We start from the raw sequence: 10,300 nt of genomic DNA, 5'->3' as shown, positions 1-10,300 counted from the left end.
AGCTTCCCTGGCGGCGCAGTGGTTGAGAGTCCGCCTGCCGATGCAGGGGACATGGGTTCGTGCCCCGGTCCGGGAAGATCCCACATGCCGCCGGGCGACTGGGCCCGTGAGCCGTGGCCGCTGAGCCCGCGCGTCCGGAGCCTGTGCTCCGCAACGGGAGAGGCCACAGCAGTGAGAGGCCCGCGTACCGCAAAAAAAAAAAAAAAATTAAAAAAAATAAAAGTGTTTAAGATGCCTGAATAATACCCATGTAACTGACAAAACGAATTTACTAAAACCCTTCAAATTTTTAACTGTCCGTTACAGAATTTTATGTCTTCAAGCTCCTACCTTGGGGGAGACTTTTCAGTAGCTTGAGTAGATCTGTGAAACAATACTTTAAGAAAATTCAACATGTTTAAACCGTGTGGTATTAGAGTCCTAACCCAGGATTGGAGAACTGCACACACACGGCTCTGGTTTGGTTTGGGGGTGGGGTGGGGTCGGGGAGGAGTCTAAAAATTTTACATCCACGGAGAGGCAGCTTTTCACAGCACAAGGAAGACAACCTCACGCACAATTTAGGTGTTCACTCGTTCATCACATTATAAATTAACCAGTTTTGTAAGAAACACCCCACCATTGCCTTTCCGTCTGACGCCGGCAAACGGGCTGCCGGGTGCAGGGCAAATGCGCATGCGCAGGTGGTGCTGCGACGACAGCGGACCCACTCCCCCCACTCCCCCCACGGCACCACGGAGGCCCGCCCTCCTCCACGTGCCGCCCCCCTCCACGTGCCGCCCCCAAGGGCAGCCGTGGTGTCTTGGCGGCTTTACCTTTCCTCTCGGGTGGTTTGAAGAAGTCCTCCGAGAAGAAGACGGAGGACTGCAGGTCTTTGGGGACCTCGCCCCGCAGGTGCTCGAACCGCGGCACCCAGGCGCCCGTGAAGTTCAGTTTGTCGAAGACGTCGACGGCGAGAACTGCGGGGACAGGCGCCTCCATCACACGCGGCTCCCAGCCCCTCCCGCGGGGAGCCTGCCCGGACCCGTGCCGTCTTCAAACCGACCAGGACGGCTGTCCCCGATCACCTCTAAACAGAACCTACCTCCACTTCCTGCTGAGTCACACAGCCCGGTGCCTTACCGGGGGTCTCGGGGAGCTCAGGAGGCGCCCCCCGGCCCCCCCCCCACGGGCGTGTCATTTCCCTGCAGCTGGCAGTCAGCCCTGCAGGCTCCAGGGCAACCCCCCAGGTCTTGCTGAGCCATTTTTCCAACACCCTCAATACAAAGGGCGCCCTCAAGTCACTGCACAGGCAAGGGCTGTGCTCCCACCTGAGGCGCTCAGGACCAGGGTGGGTGGCGGCCCTGGCCCCCCCCCGGCCCCCCCCCCACGGGCGTGTCATTTCCCTGCAGCTGGCAGTCAGCCCTGCAGGCTCCAGGGCGACCCCCCAGGTCTTCCTGCTGAGCCATTTTTCCAACACCCCCAATACAAAGGGCGCCCTCAAGTCACTGCACAGGCAAGGGCTGTGCTCCCACCTGAGGCGCTCAGGACCAGGGTGGGTGGCGGCCCTGGGACACGGGAGGCAGGGGCCACTGGCCCCAAGGACCGGGAGGGTGGACAGGGCTGGCCTGTGGCCCGAGCACAGGCAGGACCAAGAAGGAAGCTCTGGGCCCAGTGCAGGGGCGAGGGTCCCAACCACAGGGCATCAGAGAAGGACACTGGAGGGGTGTGCGGGCAGAGGCGGGCCAGAGGCTTGGCCGGGACCTGCCTGAAGTCTCTGGAAGGGGCTGGGGGGCAACGGCTACACCAGGTGCCCGTCAGGCGCCCGTGTCCTGTCCGTCCCGAGTCTGCAGGCCAGCTCTGCCAGGCCCTCTCGGGACAGAGGCCGGAATGCCGGGCGCTCAGCCTTCTGTCTGGCCTGTGGTGTCCTGCCTGTGACGACGGGCTCCCAAGCCCACCTTCACCCCAATGCAAGGCAGGTGGCATCCTGGGCTCAGGTGGGCCTGCGAGGTGCGGGCCAGCCCGAACAACTTCTGGTCAGGAAGCGAGGGCCCCTCCCCGGGAGCCTGAGAGTGCATGCCAGGGATGCCGCCGCACCTGGGTGAAAGGCTCAGGCCCTCCTGGCGACAGATAATCGGCTAACTCAAGGGGCGATTCCCTGGGAAGGCGCAATCCCTGGGTCCTGCCCGAGCCCCCAGGGGGGTGCTAAGTAAACAGTCACGGGAGGAGAAAACCAGCAGCCCCCGCCGGCAGGACGGGCCCCCGGCTCCAGGGACTCTGCTGCTATGCCTGGATGGGCAGGGCTGCTTCTGCCACCAGGGCTTCCTCCCCAGGAAGGAAGCCGGCGTTCAGCCCCCGACCCCCGAGCAGCACGTGACTCGGTCCGCAAGCGTTGCCTCTGCTGGTGGCTCGGCTCCCGGCCCAGGGAGGGGGTTCCCCCTCCGCCAGGTGCCAGCCGCCTGTCCCCGTCCCTCTCCCAGGGTCTGTGCCTCTGGGTGAGCCTGGAGGCTGCACCTGCCGCCGGACCCTCCAGCCCACTTGCCCGGGCAGCCCCGCACCTATAGCTCTGAAGGCAAGAGGACCAGCAAGATCCTGCCAGCGCTGACCCTTCCCCCGAGATGGCCGAGGGGAACGGCACCTGAGATGGGCCCCGGGGTTCCACCGTCCCCCCCGTCCACCGTCCCCCCCGCCGGGCCCACAGCCTCACTCATGTTGGGGGTGACGATGACGAAGGGCCGCAGGTAGGTCCTCCGCAGGTTTCGGGCCACGTTGCTGAAATAGGCCTCGAAGCGCCTCAGCAGCTGCGCGGTGCCCCCCTCGCTCCGCTGGATCTGCTCCCACGCGGCCCTGGTGCCCGGGGCCAGGAGGGCGCTGCCCGCCTGGACGACGTCCTGGTCAGACAGACAGACGGCGCTCAGCTCACGTGAGCGGCTGGCTGCCGGAGGCCTGGCTGACACGCTGGGGCCCAGGCTCCAGAGAGCCTTTAGGTCACGGGACCAGGCCGGGCCAGCATGAGAAACCGCGAGAGGCTGTGGTCTCGTCTCCAAGGCAGGAGACTCGTGTCGGGGGAAACCTTGCAGGGGGTTTCACCGGGTGCACCCCGAGACACAAAGGGGAGCAGGCGTGCGGAGACGCCCCCCGTTACATCGGAACCCCCAGTCCCGCCAGGAGAGCCTGGCCTGGGGACGGCCGCCCCGTCGCTGAGCCCACAGCAAGGCAGCCGAGGACGCGCTGCGGGTTTCCAGTTCGGGTGACGCTCCCGCCCTGAACACCTCGGATGAACAGGGGGCAGCTTGGGGAGGACACTCGGGCTGTCACGGGGGTTCAGGGGCCACAACCCAGATGGAAAACTTCTGTTTGCAAAGAACTGGAAATGGGAACAAGCTCCCTGGGCCCAAACTCTCAGACCTGGATTGGAATACAGGTGCGGGAACACTGCCAAGGCCCTGAGGGCTCCGCACGGACAGGGGAGGTCCCCGGGGGCTCTGTGTGGACGGGGAGGCCTTAGAGAGGAGAGAGGAGGAAGCACAGGCAATGCCATGCCTCACCCGCACCCCGGCAAGAGCGGTTTATAAACTGGATGAATGAGCCTCCTTCACCGGTTACGCTAAACAGACACGTCTCAGGGGCTGATCACTTAAAGACAAAACAGGCCCGTCTCTGCAGCAGGAGGTATCAAGCCGTGTGAGAGCAGGACCTCAGAGTTTGGCGGCGGGGGGGGGGTCCTGGCGGCCCCCCTCTTACGGGTTGTGTGCCCTTGGTTCCCTGTGCCTCAGCTTCCTTAACTGTAAAGCAGGGCGACAGCTGAGCCTCATACAGGACGTGTGTGGGAGTAAGTGGGCCGAGCCCTGCGGCCCCCAGGACGCTGGCGTGCATGCAGTGGTCAGCTGACAGCGGCGCCGTCATCACCGTCAGGTCTGTCCCTTTGCCAAGACTCTCCTAACACTTGGAAACCCTTCGGCTGGTCGCTGAACTGGCCTGGGCTCACGTCTGAAAAGGGCAGTCTTGCCCTGAAGACGCCGGGCCAGAGGACCTTCCACGACCGCGCCAGGGCCCCCGGTCCAGCTCACCCCTGGACGTGTGGGGCCCTCTGCCGGCCGCCTTCCTACCTCGTGGAAGTCGGCGTCCCGCGTGGCCGCCAGCTCGAAGCCCTGCCGGCTGCTCTCATGCAGCAGGACGCGGCCCAGCAGCTGGTAGGCCGTCCGCACGTCGTTGCCAAAGAGGGCGTCCGTGTGCCGCGTGGCATTGCGTAGCGCCCGGGCCAGCCACAGGGACCAGTCACCGTCCATCCGCGTCTCGTTCCGGCTCAGCTTCTCGTTCTGGGTCGGGGAGCAAGTGCCAGGTCGGCCCCGCGCCCTTCGCCTGACTCAGAATCCACTACTTTCCAGGGGAAATACCCTCGTCAGAAAAGAACTTTAAAAATCCCCAAGGCCCCAGATGGACTTGGGCTGATGGCCGTGGCACAAAAAAGGAGGGTCTGTCAGGCTAAAAAGCACTTGGAAAAAGACACCAGGTGGAAGAAGGGAGCGAGTATGACACCGTGAGTCATGGGCGGATGGCAGTGCGGGGGGCTCGGATGTGGGGAATCTGAGTCTGCAGAACCAGACGCAGGGTGGGATCTGGAAAGGGAGGAGGAGATGGCTGCCACGGTGCCCCGAACAGATGTGCTGTCCCCGGGACCGGCATGACCCGGCGGCCTGGAAGCCCACCCTCTTCCTGCACGTCCCCAGGGTGCAGCCTACCATGGCTTTGAGGTCCACGAAGGAGATGGTGGTGCAGTTAAAGAGCTCTGGGGGCAGCCAGCCCTTCTCCCCGCTGCAGTGCCGGACCGCGTTTCCTAGGGAACAGAGGAGGACCCGCCAAGCCTGAGCGCTGAACTGTGAATGAACCCCTCGGCTGGCCCAGGGCCAGCAGGTGCCACAGCCACGAAGCCAACACTGCTCTTCCCTCAGACCTGGGAACACGCTGACAGCTGCCTGACATTCACAACCAGGCCTTACCGTTGGCCTGAGCTGCCCACAACTATGGGTGGACACCTGAGCGAGTCCGTGAAGAGAGAAATCGGCTGAGTGGCCCATCGAGCACCCACCGCGTCCACATGCGCTGCAAGCCCACGCGGATCCCACTCCGGGCTGGTGCTTTCTCTGCACTGACTCACCAGACCTCCCCCGGCCCCCTGCAGCCAGACGCAGCTACCATCCCGGTTTTACGCTGAGAAGCCAACGCTGCCAACGGCGAGGCAGCTTGTCCGAGCCCCCCTGCCACCGTCCCCGCCCCAGCCACTAGGCTCTTTGTATTTTCATGTGCTCTTTCCAGGTTTTATCACTTACGACTGAGGAAAGAATTATCTTATCCCCCCATCACTTTGGCTAAAGGAACTATTTCAACACAGAACATCCGTTGAGTTCCGATGCCTCGGCCGGCTCTCCCGCAAGCCGCACGCCTCCATCTAATGTCCCGCCTGGAATGGATGCCACAGGCCACACCCCGCGGTACTTACCCACAGACCCTTTAGGGCACGGCACTGCGGCCGGCTGCCCGAACTTGGTCTGCGGCCACCAGATGCCAGCCTCAAATGCTCTGGGACAGCCGTTGTAGATCACTGGGGTACAGAGGGAAGAAGGCGCTCAGCCTGGCACATCCGTGCACACAGTTGTGCAGCGGGCTCCACACGCTCCTCCTGGACGGAGGCCCCGCCCCCACCAAGAACCGGACCCCTCGCATCCCCCCATCGGTGTTAGAACAGGGGGAGGGGGCACGCAGGCTCTGACCCACGCCTCCTGACGGGCCAGTGGACAGAAGGCCAAGCAGACACAGCTGGACCAGGAGGCTGTCAGGCGCCCCCACCACGCCCCAGGAGTGTGTGGTGCACACACATGCACACACACACGCAGACATGCACACGCATGCGTACACACGCACATACGCGCGCACACATGTGTGCACACGCACACATGCACACAGACGCACACGCAGATGCACACGCACACACACGCGCGCATGTGTGCACACATGTGTGCACACACGCACGCACATGCACACATGCGCGCAGACACACACACACACGCAGACACACACATGCAGACACACAGTGGCCTGTCCCTGCCGTACAGCCTGAGAGGGTCAAGGGCAACGCGGACCTTCGCAGCCGAGGACAGTGACCTCGGCGAAAGGGTTGTCGCAGCGGTTGCACTGGCGGCCAATGACGCCGGGCTTGCAGCTGCACTGGCCAGTGTCCATGTCGCACGCGCGGCTGTGGGAGCCGTGCGGGAGGCAGTCACACGGCAGGCAGGTGTCCTGCGCCGGGGGCCTGTAGTAATTCTCCTGCAAGAGCCAGAAGCAGAGGCTGGACGTCAGTCACCGCAGACAACCTACACCTGGAGGATGTTTCCTGAGCAACGTCAGGGCTCCCGCCCGACTCCCTGGCCTCCCGGCTGTCCTCCACCCACAGCCTCCAGGCCAGCAGCGTCTGGGGCCCCCAGGGCGGACGGGGCAGGTGTGTCCTCCAGGGAAACACGCCCTCTCTCACATCTCAGCAAACACTTACCGTGAGCCACCATCTGTCCTAAAAAGGATCAGAGATTCAAATGGAGATCTATCTATGCACAAGGGCACCAGGGTGGCTGATGGGGGTGTTTTTTTTTTTTTAATTGTGAGAAATTAGAAGCCACCCGAACATGTGTCATTGGGCAGGGCAAGCTGATGGTCAAGATCATGGGCTTCAGTTCTGGAAAGTCCTGGATTTACACCCAGCTTGGCCATTCACCGGCCACACTGCCCTTGCCAGGACACTTGGCTTCCCAAGGTCCAGGGGTCCCCGGCTGAGAACCGGGACAGGTTGTGACTTGGGCAGACTTGTGGCCAGCGACAGAGGCTTCTGTGTCAGGCAGGGACACGGAACTGTCCCACAGGGGGCTCCAACTGTGTGTCTTTCAGTGCCTGAGGAGGCACTGCACATGAGCAGTCACTCTGGGAGGGCACACGGTATCACTTCTCTGTTTACAGTCCTTTCTGCATTTTCTATAATTTTTGATGAAAAAAAACAAAACCCTAGCATGTTTCCCCCAAGTACCCTCCTCACTTTCCTCCTGCCCTGCCCCCCACCAACGCCATGGCCGCCACCTCACACCACGTGGTTTGCGTAGTCCTGATCCGCTAGGGCCCTTATGATTTTTCAGGCGACATCGGAGGCACAGTGGAGCACGCGGGACACGACGCACGTCAGACAGGGCGCCGGGGAGAATCAGAGGGCGCCATGACGGCAGGTTCCCCTCTTGGGTCAGCAAGCCTGGCCGTGGGACGGCGCGTCCCTCGGAGCGGCTACTGTCACACACAGAATTTTCCTTTGGGCTTCAAGTTACGGGCAGCTCACCGCAGTTGTCGCCACAACATTCTGAAGGTACGTGGAGTTTTCTGGGAGGCCCGGAGGGCCGGGGTTGCCCGTGCGCACGCACATGCACACATGCGCGCAGACACACACACACACGCAGACACACACATGCAGACACACAGTGGCCTGTCCCTGCCGTACAGCCTGAGAGGGTCAAGGGCAACGCGGACCTTCGCAGCCGAGGACAGTGACCTCGGCGAAAGGGTTGTCGCAGCGGTTGCACTGGCGGCCAATGACGCCGGGCTTGCAGCTGCACTGGCCAGTGTCCATGTCGCACGCGCGGCTGTGGGAGCCGTGCGGGAGGCAGTCACACGGCAGGCAGGTGTCCTGCGCCGGGGGCCTGTAGTAATTCTCCTGCAAGAGCCAGAAGCAGAGGCTGGACGTCAGTCACCGCAGACAACCTACACCTGGAGGATGTTTCCTGAGCAACGTCAGGGCTCCCGCCCGACTCCCTGGCCTCCCGGCTGTCCTCCACCCACAGCCTCCAGGCCAGCAGCGTCTGGGGCCCCCAGGGCGGACGGGGCAGGTGTGTCCTCCAGGGAAACACGCCCTCTCTCACATCTCAGCAAACACTTACCGTGAGCCACCATCTGTCCTAAAAAGGATCAGAGATTCAAATGGAGATCTATCTATGCACAAGGGCACCAGGGTGGCTGATGGGGGTGTTTTTTTTTTTTTTTAATTGTGAGAAATTAGAAGCCACCCGAACATGTGTCATTGGGCAGGGCAAGCTGATGGTCAAGATCATGGGCTTCAGTTCTGGAAAGTCCTGGATTTACACCCAGCTTGGCCATTCACCGGCCACACTGCCCTTGCCAGGACACTTGGCTTCCCAAGGTCCAGGGGTCCCCGGCTGAGAACCGGGACAGGTTGTGACTTGGGCAGACTTGTGGCCAGCGACAGAGGCTTCTGTGTCAGGCAGGGACACGGAACTGTCCCACAGGGGGCTCCAACTGTGTGTCTTTCAGTGCCTGAGGAGGCACTGCACATGAGCAGTCACTCTGGGAGGGCACACGGTATCACTTCTCTGTTTACAGTCCTTTCTGCATTTTCTATAATTTTTGATGAAAAAAAACAAAACCCTAGCATGTTTCCCCCAAGTACCCTCCTCACTTTCCTCCTGCCCTGCCCCCCACCAACGCCATGGCCGCCACCTCACACCACGTGGTTTGCGTAGTCCTGATCCGCTAGGGCCCTTATGATTTTTCAGGCGACATCGGAGGCACAGTGGAGCACGCGGGACACGACGCACGTCAGACAGGGCGCCGGGGAGAATCAGAGGGCGCCATGACGGCAGGTTCCCCTCTTGGGTCAGCAAGCCTGGCCGTGGGACGGCGCGTCCCTCGGAGCGGCTACTGTCACACACAGAATTTTCCTTTGGGCTTCAAGTTACGGGCAGCTCACCGCAGTTGTCGCCACAACATTCTGAAGGTACGTGGAGTTTTCTGGGAGGCCCGGAGGGCCGGGGTTGCCCGTGCTTTGGGCTGAGAACGCTGCGGCTGTGCACGAGGGTGACAGGCGCCCGAGGGGAGGGAGCGGGCAAAGCTTTTCATATTTGAGACGCTGGTCGCCACTGGGGACTTCCCTGGTGGTCCAGTGGCTAAGACTCGGAGCTCCCAGTGCAGGGGGCCCGGTGTGATCCCCGCGGGGAACTAGATCCCACACGCTGCAAGTAAGGGTTCGTATGCCGCAACTAGAGATCCCGCACGCGGCAACGGAGATCCTGCGTGCCGCAACTAAGACCCGAGCAGGCAAATTAATTAATTAAATATATTTTTTTAAATGTTGGTCATCATTGAGTGGTTTGATAAAAGACCGGGAAAATGGCCAACCAGGAGAACCACGTTTGGTGACGAAGACGAGTCAAACTCACAGAAACTGCTTGGTTTCCCGGGACCGTGTGCGGGGCTGAGCCAGCTTACAGGTGAGGACCTGTAAGCTGTGTTCACCCACAGTGAACCCCGTGAGCACCCAAGCGTGTGCGTGCTCGTGTCCAGGTAGACGTGCGGGCGGGTGTGCGCGTGCGCACGCCCCGCCGTCTCCCTGGGTCCCTGCTGTCCGCCCGCGGCCGGGCCTCACCTTGCACCGGCGCCTCACCTTGCACTGGCACTGCCCGTTGGTCTTGTTGCAGTCGGGGTCGAAGCCTCTGCTGACAGCACAGTGGCAAGGCCCGCACACAGGGTTCCCCCACCAGCCTCTGGGGCACGGAAGGTCGATCCTGTTAGGGAATCAGATGGCAGACGGAAGGTGTACAGAACGGCCCTTTTTGCAGCGAGAGGGGTGACGGAGGCCTGGGCCTTGGCTGGACCAGTTCTGGGCACCTCCCGCCCCCGAGTGGTCTGTTGCCCCCTTGCCGGCCCCCACCTGCAGGACTTAGCGTTTTATGACCCACGCCCAGCCTTCCGGGGCCCCGCGTCTGGAAGGGTTCCACCTACGATACCGTTATTTTAAAATAATTTGTTTGCTCACTTTTTTCTCCCACCTGCAAGATGCAGGTGGGCGCCCCAGGCGGGCTTCCCACGAGCACCGTGTCGGTGAGCTCTCCGCTCGGCGCCCCCGCACCGTGACGCCTGGCCCGCGAGGGAGGGCGCTCGAGTACAACTAAGCCAGCCGTCAGAGTGGCTCTTCACCCGGCCCCGCCCGGCGCGCTCCGAGCCCAGCTGCCTGGGGCAGCCTCCTCCCAGGTCCCGGGCACCTGCCGGCACAAGGCCGGGGGGGTCGGCGGCATCAGTGCTTCCCAGGTCCCCCGGGTCAAATGCGGACCGCGTCCCCACGGGTGCCGGGAGCAGCCTTTCCTGGGGTGTGGAGCCTGCGCCCGTCAGCTCAGAGCAGCCCTGGGCTGGACGCGGTGGGCTCAGAACCCTCAGACCTGCCCAGTCCTGCCCTCTCGAGCTGCCCGGGCAGACCCCGCGACAGGCGACCTCCCCGGTG

At 62.5% G+C, this 10,300-nt stretch overlaps 1 protein-coding gene across 1 annotated transcript in view; it reads right to left on the bottom strand.

Annotated features, from left to right (window-relative positions):
* The window catches only part of CELSR1 (cadherin EGF LAG seven-pass G-type receptor 1), a 170,090-nt gene that overhangs the window by 33,281 nt on the left and 126,509 nt on the right, over positions 1-10,300 (bottom strand). The window contains exons 14-20 of the mRNA XM_024127151.2: positions 9,467-9,587; positions 7,540-7,723; positions 5,480-5,581; positions 4,722-4,816; positions 4,089-4,298; positions 2,687-2,870; positions 816-959 (exon numbers count right to left, since the gene is read on the bottom strand). Coding sequence (XP_023982919.1) covers positions 816-959; positions 2,687-2,870; positions 4,089-4,298; positions 4,722-4,816; positions 5,480-5,581; positions 7,540-7,723; positions 9,467-9,587 — 1,040 coding nt within the window. The remainder of the gene's footprint in view (positions 1-815; positions 960-2,686; positions 2,871-4,088; positions 4,299-4,721; positions 4,817-5,479; positions 5,582-7,539; positions 7,724-9,466; positions 9,588-10,300) is intronic.

Source organism: Physeter macrocephalus, chromosome 6 (assembly GCF_002837175.3).
Source record: "Physeter macrocephalus isolate SW-GA chromosome 6, ASM283717v5, whole genome shotgun sequence".
In the NCBI taxonomy this organism is placed as follows: domain Eukaryota; kingdom Metazoa; phylum Chordata; class Mammalia; order Artiodactyla; family Physeteridae; genus Physeter; species Physeter macrocephalus.
This window is presented reverse-complemented; position numbering and strand designations above follow the sequence as displayed.